The sequence below is a fragment of the Stigmatopora argus genome, chromosome 7 (genome assembly GCF_051989625.1).
Source record: "Stigmatopora argus isolate UIUO_Sarg chromosome 7, RoL_Sarg_1.0, whole genome shotgun sequence".
Classification (NCBI taxonomy): domain Eukaryota; kingdom Metazoa; phylum Chordata; class Actinopteri; order Syngnathiformes; family Syngnathidae; genus Stigmatopora; species Stigmatopora argus.
Genome location: NC_135393.1, coordinates 13,249,528 through 13,276,836, shown reverse-complemented (window position 1 = coordinate 13,276,836; position 27,309 = coordinate 13,249,528). Strand labels below are relative to the sequence as shown.

Below are 27,309 nucleotides of genomic sequence, written 5' to 3'. Positions count from 1 at the left end.
TCTGCATTTCTTTGTCTCATTTGGTGGATTTTAGCAATAAGAACGGTCTACTATGCACCCATAAATTATATTGTCATTGTGGCTGCAGGGAGGGGGCTGCAAAATCGCAGGCAAGGATGACGGCGAGGATTTCCGCCGCCTGCTGAGCGCCATGGACATCCTTCGCTTCAAAGCTGAGGAGCAAAAGGACATCTACCGGTTACTGTCGTCCATCCTCCATATTGGAAACGTCTACTTTCAGTCACAACAGGTCAGCCTGTCACACATGAATTCTCAAACAGGGTGGGCCAAACTTTTGTACGTGGGCAACTTTTTCCTTTTAAAGGTTTAAGCATCATGTAGTCATATACTATTCATTCATTTTCCGAACTGCTTATCCTCACAAGGGTCGCGGGGGGTGCTGGAGCCTATCCCAGCTGACTATGGGCACCAGATGGGGGACACCCTGAATCGGTGGACAGACAATCGCAGGGCACAGGTAGACAACCAATAATCCCCTCAGGCAATTTAGAGTGTTCCACTAGTCTTTGGGATGTGGGAAGGAACTGGAGTACCCAGAAAAAACCCACGCAAACTCCACACATTAAGGACTCACCTAGGATTGAACCCTCGACCCCAGAACTGCGAGGCCGGCTCACTAACCACTTATCCACCGGGCCGCCGTCATATCTTTTTTCTAATAAATATTACAAGGGCTTTTGAAAATGTGCATTAAATTCCCAATGGGTTGGATTAAAGAAAAAAGTCATACTTTGCCAATCCTTCTGCTGCTCATTTGATAACGACATGATTAATGATTCCCCCGGCAGGCTGGAGGGAGTCAGGAAGCTACGGCGTCAGTGGTGAGTACTCAGGAAATCCGAGTGGTCGCCGAGCTGCTACAGGTGTCGCCCGAAGGCCTGCAAAAGTGTATCACCTTCAAAATTATGGTGAGTACGCTCAGCGCGGACTACACATGGACTACGTAATGACCATGCACTTCCCATCTAGAGTAATATTGTGTTTGCAGGACACAGTACGGGAAAAGATATCCACTCCACTCACTGTGGAAAGTGCTGTGGATGCCAGGTCAGTTTAAGTAAAATGTCAACATTTTGAGTTATTTTTCTCTCATATTTCATTAGGAACTGTCGGCTTTTAACCACGTGGCAATAACTGTAACTTAAAGTGTATTGTACTCACTCAAAGAGTTTTCCAAAGCATGCACAGTAAGTTAATTGAACATTTAAAATTGTCCTTCGGCATGAGTGTGGATGCGGACTAGGATCGAACCCTCGACCCAAGAACTGTGAGCCCAACGCGCGAACCACTCGTCCGCTGGGCCACCGTTATGGAAGTTAAGTTTAAAAAATATAATTGGTCCATGCAAAAGCATTATGCGCAATACCGCCCAGTGGAACCTCTTTGATTTTCTCTTTCCATCATTGATAGAGGCAAGTAAGGACAAAAAATTTAAAGACAGGGGAGACCAGGGTCCCGTGGAGAGGTGGGGGGGTCGTATCTCTTTAGATGCCCTCTTGTTTCCATAGGAACCAGGTTCTCTTGTTTCCATAGCAATCATGTGTGTCTCGTAGAGACGCGGTTGCCAAGATCCTGTACTCGCTGCTCTTCAACTGGCTGACGGAACGCATCAATGGACGGGTGTACCCTCATAATGAAGCCCTCTACATCTCCATTTTGGACATTTATGGATTTGAGGTCCTACTCTTACCATATATCAGTAAAAAAATATGAAAAACATCCCTGGCATTTTTCAGAAAACCTCCTATGTTTATCTTTTAGGAGCTACAGGTGAACAGTTTTGAGCAGCTGTGCATCAACTACGCCAACGAAAGTTTGCAGTTTTTCTTTAACAAAGTCATCATCCAACAAGAGCAGGTCAAGACAACAGTTTTAGATATGTTTTGCACAAAAGGTCATGACCTCAGTGCTAAATACTGTTCTATATCCCCTTTATATTCTTCAGGAGGAGTATATGCGCGAGCAGATTGAGTGGCAGCAGCAGTCCTTTAGCCACAACCAAGACTGCCTGGACCTCATTGCCGCAAAGCCTCATGGGATACTACGCATACTTGACGATCAGTGTGGTTTTCCCCAGGTAACTTTTTTAGCTTTAACTGTCTTAATGACCACTGAGCACTTCCTCACATGTAAATTAGGCAACGGACCACACGTTCCTGCAGAAGTGCCATTATCACCACGGTAACAACCCCCTGTATGCCAAGCCAAAGATGCCGCTGCCAGAGTTTACCCTCAAACACTATGCCGGCAAAGTCACCTATCAGGTACATTTTAATTGAATTCATTGCAAGTGCGCAAGTTGTACTAATACATTTTAAAAAAGAATATACAGTTGTTACTTTGGACTATGAGTGGTAGTTTATAGCACACAGTAAGTGAGGATAAGCATTATGGAAAATGGAAAAGTAAATCTAAGGCATTTGATGGATGTGTAATCAGGAAAAATCACTTGTAAATAAATAAAATCTAAACAGACCAACAAAGAAGTAAACATTACTTACAACAAACTGTTACTTCTTGCTCGGTTGTGGTACGTGGTGGGATCCAAATGCTGGGAGCAGTCAAGGACATGGAAGGAGTGCTCTCACAAAACTTTAATTACTCAAGGGCAGGAATCTTCAGAAAATAAAAGGACACAGAAATCAAATTTAAAAATCTATCCTGATGTGTAAAGGCATGGGGAAACGGGATACTACTTGGCATGGAAACATGGCATGGTACAAACAAAGCAGACGATCCGACAATGGCTAAAAAACACATGGTTTAAATAGACAGACAAGGTAAATCACATGCAGCTTGTCACAAGAGGAAGGGAAGCCCAGAGGGACACAAGAGGCAAAAAGCAAAAAAAACACACCTCCAGACAAAACCATAACAACACATGACACAAACAGGCAAACATTAGTGACAACGAACAGGAGACAATCCTCCCACAAAGATGTACCAAAACACAGAGTTTAAATACACAGAAGGGGGTTGATGACAATCACACACACCCGTGTGACACAAGGAAAGGAGAGCCAGAAGGAACACATCAGGGGAAACACACAAATCACACAGACAGGAAACACAAGGAAAACACACCCATCCACCAACCCCAACAAAACGTGACATTTTCAGTTCATGTTCAATAGTGTAGCGTGTAAAGGTTTTATATTTCAAAGTAGTCTGCTTTTTTGGGGTCCATAGGTGAACAGGTTTCTGGACAAAAATTTTGATACTGTCCGCCAGGATGTCTTGGACTTGTTCATCCACAGCAAAAACAAAGTATGACATTTTAATTTGAGTCACGTATGACCCATATACTACGTGTTTGCCTTTGTTTGCATGTTTGTATGTGGCTAATATGTTTGCGTGTGCATCATCAGATGGTGTCGGACCTCTTCCTCAAGCATTCCGAAGCTTTGTCACAGCATCGGTCCGTTGCACAGCGCAGCAGCACAGCTCGCCGCTTCCAGGCCAACACGGTTAGCGTTAAATTTGGGAGCAGCTTGCACGAGCTACTGGAAAAGATGGAAAGGTTGAAAAGCAAACACAAATGCAATTGTTTTATCGTCTCCATTTGTTCCATCTGGTATCCCTCCCATCTTTCAGGTGTCACCCGTATTTTGTGCGCTGTATCAAACCAAATCAGCGTAAGGTATCTGTCTACAAACGCGGTGTGTTGTTAATGTCTATCAATAATCTGCAAGGGGTGTTTTTCTTCTGGTTTAGGAATCTGCTATGTTCAACATGGACCTGGTGTCTACACAGTTGCGCTACTCTGGAATCATGGAGACTATCCAAATACGCAAGGAGGGCTATCCCGTTAGACTGACTTTTTATAGCTTTCTATCCAGGTGAGTTGTTAGACAAGTGAGTTATTGCAAGTAGGTGGATGCACAGTTAGCTAGCCCTGCTGAAAATTGTTTTTTTTTGTTTCAAAATTATGTTATGCTACAATTTAAGTACAATACCCATAAAATAGACCGTGTCTCTTCGGTATATGCATTCATACTGTGTGTGTATGCAGATACAAAGCACTTCTGTGCTTAACGGAGCCACCTATGCCGAATGGCGAAAACTGTGTTGTCATGTTGCGAAAGCTGGGGCCCGTGAAGGTGGGCTCCTTCCAGCTGGGTGTAACTAAGGTCCGTGATAAAAACTCATAGACAGAGAGAGGATGATTTAAATATGTTTTTTGTGTGTAGATCTTTCTGAAGGAGGATCTGTACCAACTGTTGGAGGGCAAGCGAGACCGTGTGCTCAACATCGCCGCCCTCACCTTGCAGAGGTACGTGCGTATGTACTTGATACGCAAGAACTTCGTCAAGTTCCGACACTGCATGACACTGTTGCAGGCCAGATGCAAAGGATACGTCGTCAGGTGACCAATCTTTCAAATCTTATAAATCTGTCTCCTGTGACAAGTTGAATATCTTGTAATTGCGTTGATATTGTTGTTTTTGACATGGTTAGAAAGAAGTTTGCCCGCAGAGGAAAATATCTTGTAAAGTTACGCGCATTGGTGCGCATCATCGCCAACCGCCAACGCTATATGAGGGTACGTGTGTGTGTATGTGTTCAAATTCAAATGAAACTGAATTTTGATTTCTTTTTATCAGACAGTGGTGCACCCAGCAAGGATGATTGAGGAGGTGAGGAAGGCAAAGTCGCAAAATTAGGATGGTCACATGTTGAGACATCCGTTATATGCGTATGTCTATGTCCACTTGCGCACGCATGTAGGATCGCATCAATCGAGAAGTGGTAAACGTGACCGCTCTGCCGATCCCCGCCGAGCTGGCTGCGCTGCTTCAGGCGGCCTCAGGTGCACACTGGACAACGCTATAAATAAACATGACATTTATTCATGTGTTGTGTGTGTAAATGTGCATGTGCACGTTTGCAGGTGGCACCGAGCAGCACGCAGACTGCCTGGCTCTGGTCCAGGCCCCCAGAGTTCAGGTTGAACCACAGCTGACCTTGCCCCTGGACATCAACAACTACCTCATGACACATTATGTCCATGCCATATTTAGGGTGAACCACACACACAAATTCTAAGCCTGACATGAAAGAAACAGTGTTTATATGCATTTTTGTTTTTTTAGGACCCATATTTTGGGATGCTGACAGCCCCTCTGGAAAACTCCTTGACCCGATTGGATCAGAACTTGAAGCAAGGAGCCCTAAATGTCTTTGTCCTGGTACTGGATGCAATTAAAGGACTCTTCACTCTACACGCACACATACGCAAAATATTTATACTATATTATATATATTTCATGTAACCATGTTAAAATCCAACCACCTAATCAACTTATCATACCAGCAGTGAATAACCTACCAAAAAAACTCGCTGACAAATTGCAAATAACTGTCCTAAAAAACTGAACGCAACCTTTTTAACCAACCAAGCATACAACTAACAACCAAATAAGTAGTGGCAGTAGAAGCGTACAGACTATTTGACCTGAGCAATCATACGAGTAATAAGCCACTGACTGGTGGTCACTTCTATGTGCTGAACAGATTCTTCGCTTCATGGGTGACCCCGAACTCAACGGGGCACAGGAAAACCTCTTTGGCAATTACATTATCCAGAGAGGTCTTGCCAACGCCGAGCTCCGAGACGAGATCTTTGCCCAAGTGGCCAATCAGGTAACTTTAAAGTGCATTCAACCTAGAAAAAAGATCTCAAAACGTCAGTATCTAGTCGTGTTCTATTTTTGTCCATTTGCAGGTGTGGAGGAATCCCAACATGCTGAATAGTGAGCGTGGTTGGCTCCTCTTGTCCTCATGTTTGTCTGCCTTCCTGCCCTCCCCAAATCTCGCCAAGCACCTGCTGAAGTGAGTTTGCTTGATTTTTATCACTATAGCAAATGCACAAATCACACTATAAGTGTTTAACGGACCACCTTAGGGACGTAAAACTAGCTAACAATCTAGGTCAGCCTGATTTTAAATTTTTGAAAGTACTGTTTTCTTTGGGTGATGATTATGTCATCATGTTTAGTTTTTAATTTAATGAGCTGCGTGTGCTCGGGTCCTGTTCTAAGGTTTGTGTCAGACTACGGGCCCGGGGGCTACAACTCAGTGTGTCAGCACGCTTTGCTGCAGGGAATGCAGCAGACCAGCAGTGGGCCTGCGTACATGCGCACCTACCCGCCATGTCTGCTGGAGTGGACCGCCAATCGCAAGAAAGCGCACACACTACTCCACGTGCATTGCTTTGATGGTAATTGCCCACAATGTAACACTATTTTACCACTGTTGTGGGAACATTGTGGCACATAAAATAAGGAATCATATGTACATTATACAGTACATAGACATTGAAGAAGGCATCAATCTGCACTATATGAACAAAAGAACAGTATTCCCTCGATTTTCGCGGTTAATCCGTTCCATAATTACCCGTATTAAGTTATTTTCCATGAAGCAGGAACCATATATAAACTATATTTTTAAAACTTCCCACACCATTATTATTCCCGTATTCCAATGTCATACACTCCTATCAAATGTTATTGATGTTTTATCTTACATGCATGTAGATGTTTTAGATCAGTTGGTTGGTCGGTGGCACAGTTACATTACACAGGATTTAGTTAGTTCTTCAGTCAATCAATCAGTCGGTCGGCTGGCCCGTACATGAGTCGGTAAATTAGTTTCTAATTACCTGTGTGTCCCTCCAGGTGTGTCTGTCCTTTGTCCCGTGCACTCGTGGACTACAGGGGAGAACATGGCCAAAGACATCTTGCTCCACAGGTAAGGTTAGTTTGGGGCAAAGTGTCATGCAGAGGAAGCGAGCCTGGTGTTTTTTGACAGGGGTGTGACGGAGAGTCGTCAGGGCTGGTCTGTGCTGCTGAAGGAGCCAGCACAGTGGGTGGAGCTGGAGGGCTCGGACTATGTCCTGGATCTGATGTCAGACCTGGAGCTGTCTGCGCAATTTCCCAAACACAGCAGCTACTTCATCATCTCAGCGCAAGAACCAGGACGTGTACGAGCCAACGCCAGCATGTAAGAGACTCTGAAATACTGCACACAGAAAAAAAGTGTATTAGATTATGTACATACGTCTGTAGAAAAAATAGTCGTAGGTCAACCTACGTAGATTTGGTTGGTTTGTAGTTGGTTAGATGTTATTCTCAATAATCATTGTCTGGTTATCGGCACATCGATGAAGTGTCAAATATTCATTTCTGTTAGAAATGCATTAAAAGTGATAAGATGATTCGTCTCATTTGTTTGTGTAGAAGTCTGCTAGGTGGCCGATTGGATGCCAGTGATTATATCATATCGTCCGCTATTTCCCACAATTACATTTTTGGCCAGGGTGAGTATTTATTTACATAAATGCAAGTGTTTACACACCCACACACCCAAACACAAGGTAATTTGATGTCATCTCCTCAGACCAGGAGCCTCTACGGGGGATGGATCACTATCTGGATAGCCTCTTTGACCCAGTGCTATCTGATGGAAGTTTGGTGAGTTACATAACACAGATTTTCACAAAGCAGCCAAAGTCAGACAAACACTTGTGTCCTTAAGTTTTGAGCTTTAAAGGGGATCTCTGTTTGAGTCTTGAGCTTTTAAGGCCACTAAGTGTGTGTTCCTACCTTTGATTGTTGCATTTCAAATGTGCTCGAGTAACTTTGAATGTTTTGTTTTTAAACAAGGCTTTTTAGAGGCCCTTTTTCAACTTAGAACTCAACACAATGACTCAACATTAAAAAGCAAAACTCATTGATTTTAGCTGACAACTAATTCAGGCTCTTAAGAGACTCTTATGAGAATAAGCGAGTCGAGTTTCAATACAAACAGGATACATGATCAGTGTAAGTAGAGCCAAAAGGGTTGTAGACTAGTGAAAGTATACATTTGAATACCACATAACAAATGCCAGCGTGGTCTGCATCATTCATTTGTTATCGCAAGTTACCAACAGGAATCAGCATGTATCAGATGTGTCTGACAGAGCTCTCTCAGGCCTATTACATTACCCAGTTACCGTAACTGCCACTAGCACCAGATGGTCATGGTGATTTCAGTGGATTGGGCAAAGGTGGCAGTGGATCCACTTACCAAACACAAACTGATATTATCCTGGTGAAGGGCACATGCACACCAATTACTTTACTGCTTAGTGATGCATAAATGTGTTACGATTGGGGATGGAGGACCCCAAAGCAGGCAAGGGCAGCGAGTCTGGTTCTCGAATCTTTATTGGAATCGTCCAAGAGACGGCAAAGGCACCGCAAAGACACAAAAGGGAATAGCGTAGGCGAGTAGTTAGTCATGGAAGGGAGGTCGGTAACCGTGAAGTATGTCGTGGAGTCCAGAGTGGAGGCCCCAATGGGTGAGAGAAGTCGTTGTCCGTGGTCGGTGGTCATGGGGCTGAGCGTGGTCGGGATCCTAGGAGCAAAATCAAGAGGTCGTAGGTCAGAAGAGGCAGGCAAGGAGACAATGCGAGAGAGTACTTAAGAGTGAACTGATTAAGACGATCCAGCATCGTGGTCATGTTCTTGGTGGCTTTAAATACTCCTCACTGGCTAATGAATCACACCTGGAAGCGCTTGAGTCATTAGGGGCTGGGCCTGTGATTGGATGGCCAGGCACAACCAGCCACCGGTCTGGTCTGGGGCCTGACAAAATGCTCTGATTAAAAACAGTAAACAATGTTTCTTGGCTAATAGGCAAATTCCTTTGGTTTTTTTGTGTTGGTTCATAGAGTTGTGATGAAAAAAAAACTGAAGCAGATAGCCAGCAGATAGTCCAATCTAAATTCATAATAGTCTTGCTAAGGGAACCAACAGATTGAATCAAATCTTGTTGTCGTGCGATCTACTATTAGACCGCGATCTACTATTAGACCGCGATCTACTATTAGACCGCGATCTACTATTAGACCGTGATCTACAGGACCATGTTGGTGATATTAGGCCTTGATCTGGTTTGTCTCATACTTTTAGACCGGTCCTGGACACAGTGAATTTATAACTGCATTGTAGTTTGACACATTAATCAACAAATTGTGTCGTCAATGATTAAATTTAGAGAATCAGGGAGTATATTTTGATTAGAATTGTTGGATGGTTAGAATGCAACTCAGAACAAAAACCGTTTAGTGTGTTGGTTGGCTGCAAGGTCACTTTGTTCATTAGCTGGGTGGTTAACAGTTCTTAAACACTCGACTCAAGTGTCCACAGAATTGTTGGTGGGGCCAGTGTGGATTCCCAACAGCACATTTCCACATACAGCATTTCCATTTTAGTCTCTTTCATTATTTACGGCCTCAGTGCTTTCCAAAGCATTCCCTCAAGTATATCCAAGCATGTTTTATTCACCGTGCTGTGCTCCGAGACCACCGCAGTACATTCGCAAGATTTGGCCTCCGGTGAGCGTTCTTACCCCGCTTCACTTCTGCGCCCATCTATTCCACTGTGAGCGCGCTATTGATTTTAAATGATATCTGACAAAGGCAGTCATGTCTGGTTCAATCTTCTACCTTGCTGAATAATACTTTTTCTTCAATGTATAACAATCCATTGGAACAATCATTTTTCTAAGTTACGTGCCAACTTATCAATCTTCAGTATGACTTCAATTCCTATTTAGCTACATATTGACCTACTTACTGACTTACTAGCATCGACCCAACATGTTTCCATCCATCCATTCCCAACACGGTTTATCCTTATAAGGGCCACAGGGTCCTGGAGCCTATCCCATCTGATGTTAGGTGACCCTAAATTGGTCGCCAGTCAATGACATGGCATATAGAGGCAAGCAACCAATCGCACTCAATCTGTCAAATGTACCACAACACCATCAGTTTCACACTAACCCTCAACACAAGTGACTGTCTCAAATGTGCTCGTTTCTTGACAGGAAGACTCAACTGCGCTTCTCACCAGCAGGATAAAAGGCCGTGGCGGGGTCGGGTGGCAAGACCAAGACCCGCCGGGTCATCCCCCACCTCCACCTGGCGGTCAGACCTTTAGAAATATGCAGCAAGACAAAGCCAATCATGTGTTTTCATGCATTTTACGTTGTTTTTTTCTCCTGCAGCTGTACGAGTGCTTCCCGTGGGAGGCGTAATGTCCCTTCCTGTTGCCACCGTGAACCCCGTGACAGAGAGCCGGTCCAGCGTCCTATCCACGCCCATCATGAGCCCCCCTTCCAGCCCCTTACTACAGCACCCTCCCAGTCCCTACGCCCCAGACATCCCCCAGAGTCCGTACAGCAACATCCCGCCCAGCCCGTACGCCAACTTTACGCCGTCTCCCTATGCCGCCATGGGCGTGGAATCGAGTTCGTTCCCTCAGACGTCAGAGCCCGATACCCAAACTGACATAAGCGGGTCCACCAACTCTAATCAGGTTAAAACACAGTTTGTTATATTAGGACACCCAAAGATGCTTAGACCCATCTAAAACTCTAAAACTTTTTTTTAATGACTTAAAAACTCAAAGCTGAAAAACATTTCGGACATTGCCTTAAAATACAAATCTACTAAAGAATCAAATTTTTTTCTTGTATTTTTTTTAAAACATTCTATTCCCCTAAATGTTAGTATTTAGCGTATCTACTGTAATTCAGTGTCAACTTATTTGTGATTGCAATCTTATTGAAGTACAATAATTAAATTGTGTTTTAATAATTTAGTATTTAGTCTGATCCCAACTCATTATATCCCTTAAACTGGTTGGCAGCCAGTTGCAGTGGTTTTAATATAAGGCACTTACAGCAACACACTGTTTGCTACTTACTATAAAAATAATAGTAACCAACAAAAAACATCATGAGATACAATTTGTAATATTTGTATAAAATATCTACAAATTCAAATGTCCTGCTTACCCAGGCTTTGTCTCATGCTAATAAGAAGGACAGCATTCCTAGAGGAAGAGCTCCAGGAATTCCCATCAACAAGGACAAAGTGGCCAAAAAGTTTGGTAAGACAAGATTTGACTCCCTGAATTCTGTTTTTGAAACTTTAAATGAATGTTTTCATTTAGCCCCCGTGGCGACGTCTCCTTCGTCCCCTTCTGGCGAAATTGTGAAGTACTCTGCTCAGACTTCTGATCTGATTGTGCCCAGCCAAGATCTTCAAGGTTAAGCTTGTTTTTCATTGAATCGCCTTATGTGTCATTATTTTTGAATAACGTTTCGTAAACCTTTTTTTGAATGTATTTAATTCTCCAGAAATCATCAAGCGCTACAATTCTCCTCCTCCTCCAATGGAGCCATTGCCACCTGGAAAAAGGTGAAAATATTTGCCATTTTCCCTTTTATCATAACTATGAGAGTCTAGGACGGTAATATAATCTATTGTAGATACAAGGAAGTATTTGTGGTGTGTTTTTTTTTAATTTAGAAGGCCAGAGGGTAAATTTAAGATGAAGCAAACGCCTCGGGATGAAGCTTTGCAGATCTTAAAACCGCAGATGGACTTCCCTCCTGCTCCACAGGTGCAATGTGTTCATATTTGGGGGCATTGTGGACCCCTCACTGAGTCACTTAAAAACATTATATAGCCTTCAAAGCACAAGACAATTTCCCGCAGACCCCACAGACACTTTGTCGCAATAGAAGCACATTTGGCACTGCTTAAACTCTTGAACATCTTAGAACCTTAAAACATCCAAAATCATTGAAAAATGCTGAGCTTCCCTAAAAATGTGGCACCAAAGATGTTTTTTTAAATTATTCCAATTTTCATTGTAAACTGCACCCACAAATACAGTTGACAGTCTTTTGAAAAATTGGTCAAAGATACTTTATCATGTTAAAAAAAACCTACACACAAATGCACAAATAGCACTCAAAGACCGTTTCCATTAAAAAAAAATCAGACCTAAGAGCTTAATAACTTGCAAAATTTACCTCTCAAAGTGGCTTAGTAACATAGAAAATCGCCACTTCAGTCGTGTTAAAAATAGACTCTCAAAGATGTAATGACCCCTTTAAAACTCAACATTCAAAGACAACAGTAAGAAGGAAAATTACCACTCAAATATAGCTGTTTTAAAAACACTCAGTTGCTTCAAACTCAAAATTCTCAAATGTGCTTGCATGTTAAATTAAGTGAACCATAGTCACATGTTGACTGAAACATGTCAATCAATGTATGTTTAGCCCAAGGGCCCTGTGGTCCCTCCGCCATCTGCATCTGCCATGAAGGAGACTACCTCACAACCCAGAAAGAGCATAAAGAACAAGGCCCCTCCTCGTCCCCTGCCGGTACCTCCATCAGGTCTTCAGATCCTCAAAACATTATACCCACTCTTACTTAACGGAGTAAAAAAAAAAGACTCACTGTGATGTTTAATTAACAGTTTCCCGGGAGCTTCCAGTTGAATCGGAAATCATCCAGACCAAACTGCACCAGAGCACCAACCAGGAACATTACACCTACACCAACGTTCCCTGGAAACTGTTCCTTAGGAAAGAGGTGCATTCATTTGTTCTACTTCCATTTTTGTGAGCGGGTGATGCCATTTCTGTAGAAATATTGTTATGATGATGATTCATGGTGAGTGATTCTCTGTTTTAAAGGTGTTCTATCCCAAAGACAGCTTCAACAATCCGCTAGTTTTGGATCTCATTTTCAAACAGGTGATGCCAAACAATACACTCAAAGACATCTTGAGTAGACTCAAAGACACTTCATGACCAAATAAAGTAACTAAACAGATTTAAAAGTCAAAGTCAGCCTCAAAGCATAACAGGCAGTACGAATTCATTCATTCTCTGAAACGCTTATCCTCACAAGGGTCGCGGTCCATAAAATGACCAAAACTGGTCTAGATTTAGGAGGGTCAACCGCAATATGGCCCACAAACCCAAGAAGCTTATGTAACAAATCGCAGCAGATAGTGCAAAACCTGAGTGGGTTGCATGTTGTGCCACTGCAGTTACACAGTCCCCTTAAAAGTTAACACTTCAAGACACTGAAATATGCTTAGCTGCCTTGAAAACACTCAAAGGCACTGAACTGCCTTATTAATGCAACACCCAAAGACTGAGACTCTGAAACACACCGTTTTCATGGGAAAGACACTCAAATTCAGTCAAAGATGCTCAGTCTACTCTAAAACCAGATGATCAAAGACACCTAATTGTCACTCAAAGACACCTAATCGTCACTCAAAGACACCTAATTGTCACTCAAAGACACCTAATTGTCGCTCAAAGACACATTCAGTCATATTTAAAACCTCAACTCTCGTGCGATCGTGTTGCACTCCCAACTCTCATTCATTTCTTCTTATTTTCCTTTTTTTCATTCAAAGAAAAGTAGTTGAAAACAATCAAGTGTGAAAAATGCTAAACACCTTCACCTATTTTATCCCGTGACACAAGAACCAAACGTGACATCTCAGTACATCTACTCTGATTTTGCGTTAAGCTCATCAAACGATCTTTAAATACTGTGTTACTCTCTTTTTCTCTTAGCTCGCCGTCCCTGCGAAGACGCTGCAGATGAAAGGCAGCATGCTTAATTTGTGCTCTCCTCCGCAGATCGTCAACGACACCCTGTCAGAGGCGTGCGTCCGCATTCGGCGGGATGAAAGGCAGCAGATGAAAGCTCTCTTTGGTAGTCCCTCTCTTCTTCCCACATGGATTTTATACACACTTACTAAAATGACACACTCCTGACATTTGCACTGTGTGTACGTATGCATACGTGTGACTCACAGATAAACACGGGGTACAGCAGAACACGGATCCGGTGGAGGAACATGTCAAGAAAACCATTGTCACAGCCGCTAGGGACACCTGGGACATCTACTTCTCTCGTCTCTTCCCGGCGTCGGTAGGGTTCCTGAAAAAAAAGGAGGGAAATTATGATTTCACATAACATAATTGACCTGCCAGATATGATATATACCACGGGTGTCAGACTTGGGTTGGTTCGCGGGCCGCGTTAATGTCAACTCGATTTCATGTGGGCCATTTCAGATATAATATTTACATTTTTTTATATAAATGGATTAAAAGAACTGGATTAAAAGCCCTGAATATTCCGTTTTTTTATAGATCTAAAACAATGTTTATTTTAGCTTTTTTATATATTCTTATATTTTACAAAATGATTTTTGAACTGAAAACACAGAAAAAATGGATTAAAAAATTACAATTATTGATTTAAAAGGGGGAAATCGGGAAATTTAATATACATCTATACTCTTCATTTTAATGTGATCCTAAAACAGAAAGTCGGCACACATGATTTACTTTTCCGGGCCACACAAAATGATGCGGCGGGCCAGATTTGGCCCCCGGGCCACCACTTTGACACAAGTAATGTATACCGTATTTTTCGGAATATAAATTGCACCTGAGCGCGAGTCGCATCAGCCAAATTACACAAAATGAAGAGGAAAATAATAAATCACACTGGCACATATTTTTTTACATTGATCAGAAACCAAGAACAAAATTATGTTGAAATATATCCTAAAAAAATTACAGGCTGTCAGTGGTCAGATTGAAAAAAAATGTGTATTCGTCGCAGTCCCAGCCAAAGTATGAAAAAAGTGCGAATTATAGCCCAGAAAATATGGTAATTTAGATGCCACAGGGATACTTGCAGTTTCCTCCAATGTGTCAGCCAGATGTCTTTTGAAATCACTCAAACTCATTAGAGAACAATTTTAGGCTTGGTTAAAACTTGCAGCTGTTCGTGCGCTGAATAAAAATTTGATGGCGTATTCAATGAGTCAATCAATCAGCATTTTCACTCCATTTAAAAAAGCACAGAGCCTTGAAAAGGCATTCTGAATGGCATATTTTAATGTTAAATACAATAAAACAAATGTAAACAGGCCAACATAACACAAGTGCATATGAAATGCATTTTAGGATTTTCCTTTACTTAGGGAAAAAAATACTTAAATATTAGCCCCTGAATTGAGAAACTGGTTGGGACAGCTCAGCTGGAAGAACTGAAATGTGTTGTAAAAATGGTTCTCTATAATTGGATAAGAGACATTTCCATCTTGTGGACAAATTTTTGTCCACTCTAACTTGCTGATTTTTTGTTATTCAGTAACACTGTTGAATATGTGAGAATTAATGGCATTTTAGGGCTATTCTATTGCCCCCTGCCTAATGTGTGTATATGTGTGTATGTGTGTGTCTGTGTGTGTGCAGGGTAGCGTTGGAACAGGCGTGCAAGTTTTGTCAGTATCACAGGGTAGCATCAAGCTGTTGAAGACGGTGAAGAGCAGTGCCGACGCGCCAGACTACTTCAGGGTCCTGAGAGCATACACGTATGATACCAAAACATAATGTCTCTTTTAAAAACAAAAACTGTCATAAATTGCCTCGACTGCACAGCCAAGTCAAACCCTGGATGCGGGAAAGCAGGAAAAACAAGAGGGAAGTGCTGGTGCACAATTTAGGAGTTTCATGAAAAATAATCATACAAATAATAAAAACTGGGAGAAAGTTAACTTAATAAAAAGTTAACAGGGAAGACGCATACCGACAAATAGGAAAACATTACTTACTGCAACAGGGAGACACGAAACAAGGAACAATAGTCCCACAAAACATCTAAATGCACATATACAGGGGTTGGTGACTAATTGCAAACACCTGGGTCAAGGGAAGGGAAGCCACAATGGACAAAACACAAAAATGCATACAAAGAATGCAGACAGAACACACAAGGAAAACACACCCATCCACCAAAACCAAAAACGTGACAAAAACAACTTTAAGGAAAAATGCAAATCATTGCCTACTTGGTAACAAGGAAATTTGTTGTTCCAAATTTAAAACAAAGAACAAGTCATTTAATTAGCCATATATCCACTCTTTTGGATTTAGTATTCATCAGTTATGTTGATTGAGGCTGGATTGTGTGCAATATTGATAAGTAAATCATTCTTAATATACATGCAGGGTTGAATGAGATTGAAAGATGAAAGATATGTATTTCTCATTGGTTGACAAATCACTCTGTGGGGCATTATTACTCACCCGAGTGTCACGCTACCTCAGTTACGCAGACATCCTGTTTGTTACCGTCCCCTCGGACAACATGTTGGAGTTCAACCTGAGCAACGAGAAGCTGATCTTATTCTCAGCCAAGGCGCCGCAGGTAAAACACCTGGTGGACACCTTCATTGGCGAGATCAAGAAGGATTCCGAATATGTGATCGCTGAGCGCAACTTTGTGGCAGATCAGCGTGCTATGCTCAACTTTCACAAGGGTGACATCATCAGGCTACAGGTGCTGGAGCGCTTGGAAAAAGGTGAATCAAAATGCATTCTTATGCGCGGATGTGCAAGTGAGTTTCACCAATGTTTGTGTTTGTGTTGTAGGTTATAGTTATGGGTGTGTGGTGAGGAAGAAGGTGGTCTTCTTGGAGGAGCTCAAGAAGGACACGCAGGACTTTGGTGAGAACTTATGTGACGCAGAAGCTTCTTAAATGATTTAAATCCATCTCCATGTGGGATAGGTTGGAAGTTCGGCGCAGTGTTTGGTCGCCCAGGCGCTTTCCCGTCCGAGTGCGTCCACCCCGTTGCGCCCCCTGACTTCCTGTCCCTGCCGTTGGACCGCAAGGCGAAGCCCATAGGTGGAGCGGGACAGTTTGCCGTGTCGTCGGCGGTGGCTGTCGCCGTGGCCTCGACCATCGCCGCGCATGAGATAGACCAAACCATCGAGGTATGCGCCACCTCCTGAGAAAATTCCATGAGGCCATTGACGTGTAATTGGCCGTTCCAAAATCACTGATTTTGATAGCATTATAACACCTTGAATTAATATTTCATTTACTCGTGTCGGCTGATGATTTGATAGATGTTCATACTGATAATAGTAGGCATACTCAATGTTGCCTGATTTTGTTTCAATTCAACTGAAACGGTCAGTTGTTTTGGGTGACTTTGTTTACAAAAGAGATGATATAATATTTGCCATTTTGGGTTTGGTCAGGGCATTTCTCTGGATGACTTTGATGGAGAGATGGACGAGAGGACTTTGCTCGACAGTAAATATGACATGTTGGAGTTTGCCAGGAAGTATTTCAGACAAGCTTCCAATGGGAGAGGGTGAGACGCATTCAATAGAAATGGTGCAATAAGTGAAATTTTACGTTATTAAACCTATACATTCATGTTTTCATTTGTTAGAAATGTTTCATTCTTACTACTACACTTTCATTTTACATGTGTTGTTTTTGTATTTCTTTATTTGAATTATAGTATTTAGTCTTACACAGGTGTCTACAGCAGAAATGTTCATTACATTTGGAAGAGCACATTTTAAAATATCTTATTTATGATTATTATCATAGCATTTCTTCATATTACTCATTACTATATTGATTTTATTATAGTATTACATGCTTTTACCTTCTTGCAAAAAAACATTACACTTTGTTTCATTTTAGTACATTATATATTTAGTTTCTAGTATCTAAGGTATTAATCTTTTTTTACCTTTTAATTTCTCTGTATAATTATATCTAATTGCAGTATATTATAAATAATATAGTTTGTTATTACATTATCTTTGTTTTTGTTATATTTTATAGTACATTTGGATGTTCTTGTTTTTTTTGTGTACACTATGCTGTTCGTTGAAAAACATTTATTTCATAGCATTTTATTGACCGTTTTCATAATTAGTGATCATCATAATAATCCGTATTTTATTACCGTTTCCAGGGAATCCCTAAAGAATAAGAGCAAGAGCCGAGTCTCCAGGGAACCCGAAGAAATGATCAAGTTCTCCAAGGTGATCCTGTTGCCTCGTTAGTGTGGCGTCGAGCGTGGAACGTAGTATAGGACCCAAATACATGGAGTACTCTAACAAAACTTTAATAACTGAGGCAGGAGGGGACTCAATAAAATAATAAGGACTTAGCAATAGATAACAAAATCAAACCTGATATGGAAGACATGGAGAAACGAGGAACATGAAAGCAAAGCAAACCAAAGCAGACGATCCGACAATGACTCACAAACACACAGTGTTTAAATAGACACACAAGGGCTGATTACCAAATCAGGAGCAGCTGATTGACAAGAGGAAGGGAAGCCCAGAGGGACACAAAAGGCGAAAAGCACACATACACACAAACCTCCAGCCAAAACCCTAACAAGACATGACAGCCTCATTGATAAAGCACTGTCTTGATTTACAGTAGCCTATTTTTACACTTTGTATGCTCTTGTACCAATGCTTTGTTACTTTCATTTAACATTAAACATGGTTTCTCGCATGCTTTTAATGTTTCCAGAATCCCATGAGTGAGTCCCTCATAGAATTCACAGATCCAGCCATGAATCGAGTAGCAGTAGACCTCTTCCTATGTAAGTTTTCACTCACCCTGACCTCTGTAAATACACCAATAATTTTGAAACGGAATGTTTTACCCCGTGCAGAAAGTTGTGAATACAGTCATCTATTGTACATTTATCTCGGATATATTGTGTAACAACTGAAGTGTGTACGTATTTGTCATTCATATAGTGGTAATGCGCTTCATGGGGGACTCGCCGTTAAAGGGGCAAACAGAGCAGGACGTGGTCAGCACTTTCCTCAAGGTACATTCACGCTCACTGGACACTTCATTAGGTGAACCTAAAGTATCTTCTGAGCTCAAGACAATACCTCTATTGTATTGTGCAGTATGGGCTTTTGTATTAACATCTAATTGTGTCTGTAGCTGGTAGGAGAGTTCACATTGATGAGGGATGAAGCTTATTGTCAGGTGGTCAAACAGATCACTGCTAACACCAGCTCCAAACCGTGAGTCTCTGTGATTTGTTGCATATAGACTGGTTAAAAAAAATGTGTTTTAAAAATAAATCTAATATGTGTCAATATGTAGTGATAGCTGCCAGCGGGGGTGGAGGCTGCTGTACATACTCACAGCGTTCAGTCGCTGCTCGGAGGTCTTCAAGCCTTTTCTGCTGAAGTATCTGATTCAGGCTTCTTTCAGCACGGGAGTGCAATATCAGGGTAATGCACAGTAGACACTCTCAACACCACACTTGGAAATAATGTGGTTGACTTGGACCACAATTGGCATCGTCCAGGCCGGATTCCACTCGCTAGTGCCTGACGAAAATCCTGTACATAAATAGCGAGATTTCAGATTGTGGTGCAAGCATTTTGTTACAAATACCCCTTTTAAACTAGATGGAATAGTGGTTGACTTGTCAATTCTAAACAAGGTATCCAGGCTCGAGACTGCTCTCAAATGAAGGTGTTTTGCCTCTGGAATTTTACATTTGTTCAAGGACTTATTTCATCTACTGTACTTGCACAATTTTTTTTGCCGACAAACTTGTACTGTATATTATGAGTGATAATCCACAAACAAGCTGCAAAATGATGGTATTGATATATAATATTGTGAAAATGAGTTGAAGTGTAAATATTTCCTTTGTGAATAGATCGAAATACGGTGGCCTTTAATATTCTTCACGTAAAATGTCAGGTTAGAGTACACGAAAAAATAAGCCTGGCATGCTGGATTTAATCCAATTGTTTTGTTTATGTAAAGTATGAGGCCATCAAAGATTCATACGCATTAGAGTACATAATGGAAAAACATAACCGCAATGTGGCCCTCGACATAGAAGTGTTTGACACCCTCAGGAAATCATCAATGCTGCATTCTATGATTAGCAGGTAGATATCAATGTCCTGTGGATGTCCCAACACGTTTGTCATTTTGTGTGCTGCAGGCATTTCTAAAGCGTGTGAGCATAATCTAAAGAAAACATTTCAATACGGCGGCCGTGCTGTTCCCCCCAACAACATGGAACTCAAAGCTATGATGGTAAAACTTGGTCGGCATGTGAAAATCCCTCCTGAAATTCACTTTAATGCCATCTTTGCTGGTTTTTTTTGACATCCTCAGGCAGGCAGAAGCTCCAAGCGCCAGCTCTTCCTCTTTCCGGGGGGCCTGGAACGCCACGTGAAGATCAAAACGTGTTCTGTTTCACTGGAGGTGATAGAGGAGCTCTGCTACGAGATGGGCCTCCACAGGCTGGAGGCCATTGACGAGTACGCCATCTTTTTGGTGACCGACGGAGGTGCGTTCGAAGTCATGCAAATTGAAACATTCAAAGTTGGTGGTAAGAAGTCTGACATGCTGGCAGGTCAGAACGTGCGTCCGCTCAACAAACACGAGTACATCCTGGACGTGGCCACAGAGGCGGAGCAAGTGGATAACAACTACAGCTTCTGGTTCCGACGTGTCGTCTGGGGACAGCCGCTTAAATTTGACAATGAGCTCTACGTGGCCATGCACTATAACCAGGTCAAATATGCAGACGATACACACGTCAGTCAAAAAATGTCAGGAAACACCTTCTTGAACAATAACTTTAACATAACATTGAAAAAGTGGACAAATGATTGGTCACAATCTCATATTTTTCCCACTATATCACAAAAAAACTCACTTTGAGCAGGTGTGTGAGATCATATTTCTATAAAATACATTCTCAAAAAAAAACAAATACTCACACAGGTCCTCCCAAAGTTTTTTTGTCCATTATCAAAGAGTGTTTTGCATTGAACTTGCAGGGACGGTCAGGTTATTGCATTTCAAAATAAGGCATATGAATATTTGTATGGGGAAAAAAAAGTGAATGCCTATCAATATTTTTCAGATGCACGTTATTGCAATACTATTCTAGAAATATTTAACCAGCGTCCACGCATATCCTTTCCTGTTGTTTCTAGATCCTTCCTGACTACCGAAAAGGTCTCCTGAACATTCTTCCCCCGGGAAAAGTGAGCGATCAACAGTTCCATCAGATTTCCAAACTTGCCGCCTTGCAGCATCGAGCCAAAGACATCATCTTCATCCCAAGCATGTACGGCAACATCATCCCTTTCCAACTGGGGCTTTTCCAGTCTGATTCCACCGAGCATTAAGTGACTAAGGATTCATAAGATGAAGCTAAATAGTCAACGGAGTCGACAGTTATTTTTGTCCATATTTTTCCAACCATGTTACTTCAGAGTCCTTTTATCTCTTGCTCTCTTGCTGGCGGGCTTGAAGTGTCAGTTCACTGACTCGTGTCAAAAACAAACAAAAAAAACTTGAAAGCTGACTTGTGTGAGTGAGCCGGGTGTTTGTGTCTCCCGCAGACACGAGCTGTCGGAGTACATCGCCACTGCGCTTTTCAAAAAGCAGCCGCCTCAGCAGTGGGTTGCCATGGTGACACAGCACATGCAACAAGTCCAGATGCTCAGCCCGCACCAGGCTCGGGCGCAGTTCTTGGGTAAGATCTTCTCTAAAGATGTCAGTCTTCTGTCAAAATTAATGCAGAGGCAAAAATTCTGGAGAAATTCATTTAGAAACTATCTAAAGAAGATTGGTTGGAAATTGGGCTTTCCCGAGTGCCTAAATAAATTTTGGTGACGCAAGCAAATGTTGATTCTGTGTGTAATTTTATCTATGTGTGTGTGTGAATGTTTAGGACTGGTGAGCGCATTCCCCATGTTTGGCTCGTCCTTCTTCTACGTTCACAGTAGCAGCTCCACCTCCTTCTATGCCCCCTGCATTGTTGCTGTCAATCAAAATGGACTTCACTTTCTGCACAAAAGCACACATGTGAGGACACACACTCACAAACATTTATGATATGAGCTACGGTGTTTGTATTTCGTCTTGGAAACATTACAAATAACAGAATAAAAATTGCAGATTAACTGTGTCTTTCCTCGTGACCGGACGTTTGGTCGCCGGACGTTTGGTCGCCCGGACGTTTGGTCGCCCGGACGTTTGGCCGCCGGACGTTTGGTCGCCCGGACGTTTGGTCGCCCGGACGTTTGGTCGCCCGGGTGAATATAATTTTTAGAGCTGGTTTCAACAGTAGATATTTAGATATTAAACTCTCTCTCTCATGAATATAATTTTGAGAGCTGGTTTCAACAGTAAACTCTCTGTCATGTTGTCAAACATCCGGCGACCAAACGTCCGGGCGACCAAACGTCCGGGTCGACCAAACGTCCGGGCGACCAAACGTCCGGGCGACCAAACATCCGGCGATCAAACGTCCGGCGACCAAATGTCCGGTGAACAAAAACGTCCGAGTACCGTCTTTCCTAGCTTGGCTGTTAGGGAATTTTTGCTATTGGCTCCAGTAATAACAGCAATAGTTGGCAAATATTATAGGACCAAGTAAAACTTTGTGGGGTGGGTGTTAATTTTTCCTTTGGTGTTTAATGGCAACCCACAGATTCACAACCAAACTAAAACTGCAGTTTCACAACAAATTGGAAGACTTTCTCGTCTTTTCTTGGACTTGTTGTGGGCCTAGTTTTGATGAACATCCCATCCCTACTCAAATGTTAAGTTAAAGTGACTTCTCAGGTGGATTTTTCCCCCAATAAAACCCCAGCAAAGGCAATCTTACCAATGTTGTCATTTGTCCGGTATAGGAGGTGATGGCGGTGGTCCCCCTGATGGAGGTGCAATCCAGCCGCACCCAAAGGCCCTCAGCTGGGGCCAGCTACCCCTACGTGGACCTGGTCCTGGGCGACATGGACACGCAAAGGCTCATCCAGCTGCAACTGGAGCAGGTAAGAAGAAGAAAATGAAATTCCGCCATGACATTTGTTAAAGGACGGTGGTGTTTTATTCACAGGGCCTGGAGCTGTGTCGAGTGATCGCCATGCAGGTGGGGAACATGATGTCCGTGCGCGAGAAGCGGCTCACTTTACCACCAAGCGAGATCACCATGTTATAAATGCTCCTAAAATTCTGAAACCCACGGCTGGGTAAACATTTTTGCTCAAGCGGTATAATTTGTTTCTGGTTCAAAATGGCAATTCCAGCTGGTTTGTACTATGGCTGTAAATAATGATTTTTTAAAATGATATAACTTATATTTTTCCATGTATTTATCAGGATTGTTGAATGAGAATGTCAGAAAATGGGGTGTGTTTCCAAAATATAAAGACTAGTAATGTTGTTTGGTTATATTTTGATTTTCGATGACCAGTGACATAAAGTGCACTGACATTTTGCAAAGTGAGCATATCAAATTCTAGCAAGTGTGCCTAAAATAGCAGCTGGCAAGTGTGCATATACTTATATATGCATACTTAATAATAATAAATAGGATAGCATATGAACTGGAAAAATGACAAACCAAAGGTAGTGAGTATTTTTTACATTAATTAGTATTATATTTCACATGGTATGCATTTTTTATAGTATACTATTGTTTTTTAATGATGTGTTTAAAGTGTAATGTACCTACCGTTACTTTGTAAAAATAAAAAATAAATAAAAATGCGTGAAGTAAAGGGTTAATTTGGGTTTTAAAACAAAATACAGTCTTTACATCTGACTGACGTCATGACCCAAAAAGGCCATGGTGTCTACGTGTGACTGTCCGGTCCCAAGATTCCAGTTCCCCACTGGGCATGCGCAGAGCTCTGGCAGGTTCACGACTTTATGTTTTTTATATCACATTTCCTTGCTTCTCCCGTAAAACCATCTTCGATGCTATCAAGACTATTTATTCGAGTTAATGGAGTCCCTCCCGGATCTAAAAGTTAATCTGGGTGAAGACGCTATTATTTTGGAAAGTTGACTGTGATGTTGCGGCGTGTTTGTTTAGTGGCACTTCCAGGAGGCGGCAGCGGTGCAGGGACGTGTACTAGCCAGGCTAAACTGAACTACGTTGAAGTGACGACGTCGTGGCTAACTTGGATTTGGATTCTTTACTGAATGGTTCCAGTATCGTTTTGGAAGGATTCTTTAATAGTCTAAAACATAATATTCGTGTGGAGGCACTGGCGCAATCATCGGAGGAATCTTGTGAATGTAACCCAAAAGGAGCTAACAGCTAAGCAACGGAACTGAGCCACATTACATACCAGCGCGGGATTACATTTTACCGTTAGCCGTGAAACAGGCGATAGAATCCAATCGGACCAGATCACCTTGGCCGAAGAAGCTATGGTTTAGCTGGGGCCACATCTGCTCAAGTACAGGTCAAAACCCCAGTCTGCAAGCCGAGCTGAAATCCACACGATCTCGGCCTGTTTTTTGACGTCACCCGAGCCGCACGCGGATGATTCAAGGCGGACTAGCTACTGATAGCCTAGCGGGCTAAAGCCAGTCAGATCGGAACCAGCGCGTATTGATATCAAAGTCACCCGGTGGAGGACAGGGGCCGGCGGCGAGCCAATCCACGGCTCTATTTCCCCGTGTCCCGGCCGTGAGCTCGGGTCCCGGCGGAAGAATTTCGCTGACGATCCCGGGCCGCATCCGCTACCCAGCTCGGGGCCGCTTTTGACACATGACATCCGCCAGCTAAGCGTAGCCACTGTTTCTCTGTCTCTCTCACGGTCGTTATTTTCCGGAGCGAAGATGGCCACCAGCGGCTTCTCGGACCTGCGCGACAAGCTCCGGTCAATGCCGCCACACCGGGACGAACGCCGGACGAGCAACGGCAGCGGCGGTGTCGTGGACCGAAAGCGGCGTCGCCGCGAATCCGACGACGACGACTGCGATCGCAGCGACGACAGCGGCGAGCTCCGCGAGCAGGAGGCCGACCGGGTGCGAAGCAGCGTCCAGCAGAAGAGCATCTTCACGCCGGAGGAGTGCGCCTGCATCGAGGAGAAGATCGACCAGGTGGTGGCCAAGGGGGAGGCCGGACAGTACCGCGAGCACACGGTGGACCGCGCACCCCTGCGCAACAAGTACTTCTTCGGCGAGGGCTACACGTACGGAGCGCAGCTGGAGAAGCGCGGTCCGGGCCAGGAGAGGCTCTACCGCAAGGGCCAGGTGGACGACATCCCCAGCTGGGTGCACGAGCTGGTCATCCAGCGGCTGGTGTCCAGCGGCGTCATCCCGGAGGGCTTCGTCAACAGCGCCGTCATCAACGACTACCAGCCCGGAGGCTGCATCGTGTCCCACGTGGACCCACTGCACATCTTCGCCAGGCCCATCGTGTCCGTGTCGTTCTTCAGCGACAGCGCGCTCTGCTTCGGCTGTCGCTTTCAGTTCAAGCCCATCCGGGTTTCCGAGCCCGTCTTCGTGCTGCCCGTCCACAGGGGCAGCGTCACAGTCCTCAGGTAACCGCTCAGCTCACACTCACTGAAAATGTATAGGGTTGTTGATTTAAACATGTTTTTAAAAATCTTAACAGGTTAAAATACAAAGCACGTTAGATTCACAAGTCCTTGTAATAATGTCCCAAACCGATACTACTGTTTTTGGAGTATCGGGTTTGGTCAGAAGATCAGATCCGATCCAGTAATTGCATATTTTAGTACAAAGTTTAAGAGGTGTTTTGAAGATACTGAGTTTTTAGTTTCGACAGGAATGATTTTTTTTTATTAACTTTGCTTGATGTAAACTTTATATAAGAAAAAGCATCACATTGTTTATTTTCTCTTAGTGGCTATGCTGCTGATGAAATAACACATTGCATCAGACCCCAGGACATCAAGGAGAGGCGAGCGGTCATCATCCTGAGAAAGTGAGTCGCCATTTTAAGACGTCTCAATTTGGGTCAAAATAGGCCATACTGTTACAGAATTCCAACACTTTTTACCCTTGCTTAAAATCTGCTGCTATTGCGGGCAATTTCTATTGAAACAATGCCTCTGAACTACGGGGTTTAGCAACACGAGTTAAAACTCAATTGAAATCTCAGTGTTAGCCCACTCGATTCCTTTCCAAAGTGGTCGGTCCTCTTACGATCCAGACTAACAACATGCGTTCTTTCAGAACCAGGCCCGACGCTCCCAGACTGGACTCTGACAGCCCTTTAAGTCCCGCCCCGTTGGAGAGGGCGCCACCCCTCAAGGCAAAACGCTCGCATCGTAAGGCTGAACCGGACGCCGCTCACAGGTACGCATAATAGCAACATTGCCAAAGAAAACATGATTTGACTAAATTTATACAAGATTAACATAGGAGGATGACCCTGACTTTGTTTTTCCCATGTTGCAGTAACATTAATCACATTTTATTTAATAAAAGAATTGAAATTCATCTACAAGTAAAGAGTTCAACAAAGTGACAATTGCAAAAGGCTGTTTAATTGAAAATCCAGTTGAATGAAACTAACAAAAAAATAACCAATCAAATCAAACTATACATCACTTTAAATGTAGTTATGCAAATAGATTTTATGTTAACACAAAAACCTTTAATTAAAAAAAAATGAAATGAAATGCCATTCGGTACCGGTAAAATAGAAATTAATTAGTAAAAAATATATATAATTACATTAAGTTGGTGAACATCCTTGTATATATGTACTATTTTTTTTTAAAAGGTATAAAATAGTTAAATACAATTATACAAAAAAACTCAAACCAGGTTCAATTCATTCTATATGGTATTGAATTGAGTTTATTTTTCAAATGCCACAGTTCCATTTTTTTTTTAAGTTTTAAACTGCAGTTGCAAATTAAAAAAAAAAGAAAATTGTCAATGACTGGTTGCAGACCGCGCATGCTGGAGATGGATAAGGAAGAGAATAGACGACCGGCGTTCGGCCAGCGGCGCCACAGCTCGTCGTCGGACGACTACAGGAAGCGCGATGCGGACTACGACAAACACCGCGAAAGCAACTCGCGCAAAGTCAAAATCCGCCGCCAATGAGGCAACCCTCATCCTCGCCAGCTTTCTTTTTACCAGCGCGCCCTTACTTTCTTTTAGTTCCGAGGCTTAAATGGGTGTTTTTGTGTTGTGTTCACAAGATGTAAATACCTTCAAAAGCTGCTTGTACATATGAGGGAAGCTGAGCTGTACAATAACATTTGTCATTAGTCTTGAAGCATTTTGTCTTTTGCGTACATTTCTCACTTTTTCCCCATCTCAGCATCTGTAAGTATACGATGATGAAAAATTGGGCTTCCTTGCTTTAAGAGCTCAAGAGGCTATGTTATTGCTCTTTCTCTATTAAAGCACAATGTTCCTCATGGTTCGTTTCCTACTTTCACGTGGCCGTTTTGCGGACCCCCATTCCCCCCCGAGGGCGGTTCTTGACTTACACGTGGACAGAAATAACCTGACAACGTGCACTGTAAGGGTTTTGTCGTGGTCACTAAAGCAGTTTGGCTATTAATATTTTACGACACAAGATGTAAATAAACAGGAGTTGACCTTTTCAGCACAACTTTGCAGGGAGATATTAATGCATATTGAACACCTCCAAATATTTTCTTCTTTATCTGAAATTTAAAATCCCCTGACACCTACTGTAACGAAGAGAAAGTTTAAAAAAAGTAGCATAATAAATTATATTTTGCTTTATTAAATTTAGAGATGTGTGTTGGGA

The 27,309-nt window shown here is 42.6% G+C and overlaps 2 protein-coding genes across 3 annotated transcripts in view; both read left to right on the top strand.

Annotated features, from left to right (window-relative positions):
• Positions 1–23,296, top strand: part of myo15ab (myosin XVAb) — a 30,102-nt gene extending 6,806 nt beyond the window's left edge. The window contains exons 16-69 of the mRNA XM_077604246.1: positions 89–258; positions 821–929; positions 1,010–1,068; positions 1,575–1,698; positions 1,783–1,878; positions 1,967–2,098; positions 2,160–2,285; positions 3,211–3,288; positions 3,390–3,541; positions 3,616–3,661; positions 3,736–3,860; positions 4,034–4,151; positions 4,212–4,387; positions 4,480–4,564; positions 4,626–4,658; positions 4,750–4,831; positions 4,913–5,043; positions 5,115–5,210; positions 5,536–5,664; positions 5,747–5,853; positions 6,063–6,241; positions 6,702–6,774; positions 6,835–7,026; positions 7,263–7,342; positions 7,423–7,496; positions 9,901–10,000; positions 10,081–10,391; positions 10,877–10,967; positions 11,031–11,126; positions 11,218–11,278; positions 11,390–11,483; positions 12,151–12,268; positions 12,351–12,466; positions 12,571–12,630; positions 13,537–13,612; positions 13,716–13,831; positions 15,172–15,290; positions 16,027–16,280; positions 16,351–16,425; positions 16,488–16,693; positions 16,964–17,079; positions 17,698–17,767; positions 18,273–18,345; positions 18,506–18,579; positions 18,702–18,784; positions 18,867–18,997; positions 19,729–19,823; positions 19,905–20,079; positions 20,146–20,306; positions 20,735–20,868; positions 21,146–21,279; positions 21,478–21,611; positions 22,442–22,582; positions 22,648–23,296. Coding sequence (XP_077460372.1) covers positions 89–258; positions 821–929; positions 1,010–1,068; positions 1,575–1,698; positions 1,783–1,878; positions 1,967–2,098; positions 2,160–2,285; positions 3,211–3,288; positions 3,390–3,541; positions 3,616–3,661; positions 3,736–3,860; positions 4,034–4,151; positions 4,212–4,387; positions 4,480–4,564; positions 4,626–4,658; positions 4,750–4,831; positions 4,913–5,043; positions 5,115–5,210; positions 5,536–5,664; positions 5,747–5,853; positions 6,063–6,241; positions 6,702–6,774; positions 6,835–7,026; positions 7,263–7,342; positions 7,423–7,496; positions 9,901–10,000; positions 10,081–10,391; positions 10,877–10,967; positions 11,031–11,126; positions 11,218–11,278; positions 11,390–11,483; positions 12,151–12,268; positions 12,351–12,466; positions 12,571–12,630; positions 13,537–13,612; positions 13,716–13,831; positions 15,172–15,290; positions 16,027–16,280; positions 16,351–16,425; positions 16,488–16,693; positions 16,964–17,079; positions 17,698–17,767; positions 18,273–18,345; positions 18,506–18,579; positions 18,702–18,784; positions 18,867–18,997; positions 19,729–19,823; positions 19,905–20,079; positions 20,146–20,306; positions 20,735–20,868; positions 21,146–21,279; positions 21,478–21,611; positions 22,442–22,582; positions 22,648–22,749 — 6,288 coding nt within the window. The 3' untranslated portion in view covers positions 22,750–23,296. The remainder of the gene's footprint in view (positions 1–88; positions 259–820; positions 930–1,009; positions 1,069–1,574; positions 1,699–1,782; positions 1,879–1,966; positions 2,099–2,159; positions 2,286–3,210; positions 3,289–3,389; positions 3,542–3,615; positions 3,662–3,735; positions 3,861–4,033; positions 4,152–4,211; positions 4,388–4,479; positions 4,565–4,625; positions 4,659–4,749; positions 4,832–4,912; positions 5,044–5,114; positions 5,211–5,535; positions 5,665–5,746; positions 5,854–6,062; positions 6,242–6,701; positions 6,775–6,834; positions 7,027–7,262; positions 7,343–7,422; positions 7,497–9,900; positions 10,001–10,080; positions 10,392–10,876; positions 10,968–11,030; positions 11,127–11,217; positions 11,279–11,389; positions 11,484–12,150; positions 12,269–12,350; positions 12,467–12,570; positions 12,631–13,536; positions 13,613–13,715; positions 13,832–15,171; positions 15,291–16,026; positions 16,281–16,350; positions 16,426–16,487; positions 16,694–16,963; positions 17,080–17,697; positions 17,768–18,272; positions 18,346–18,505; positions 18,580–18,701; positions 18,785–18,866; positions 18,998–19,728; positions 19,824–19,904; positions 20,080–20,145; positions 20,307–20,734; positions 20,869–21,145; positions 21,280–21,477; positions 21,612–22,441; positions 22,583–22,647) is intronic.
• A 79-nt stretch (positions 23,297–23,375) lies between these two features.
• alkbh5 (alkB homolog 5, RNA demethylase) lies at positions 23,376–26,950 on the top strand. 2 transcript variants are annotated; one of them, XM_077604245.1, is made up of 5 exons: positions 23,376–23,450; positions 24,384–25,090; positions 25,417–25,497; positions 25,749–25,871; positions 26,474–26,950. In XM_077604245.1, exons 2-5 carry the CDS (start codon positions 24,384–24,386, stop codon positions 26,628–26,630), a joined length of 1,068 nt encoding a protein of 355 aa, XP_077460371.1. In that variant the 5' UTR covers positions 23,376–23,450; the 3' UTR covers positions 26,631–26,950. The 2 variants fall into 2 exon arrangements, with proteins under 2 accessions (XP_077460371.1, XP_077460370.1); XM_077604244.1 differs by lacking the exon at positions 23,376–23,450 and having other exon boundaries at positions 23,457–25,090.
• The last annotated feature ends 359 nt before the right edge of the window (positions 26,951–27,309 follow it).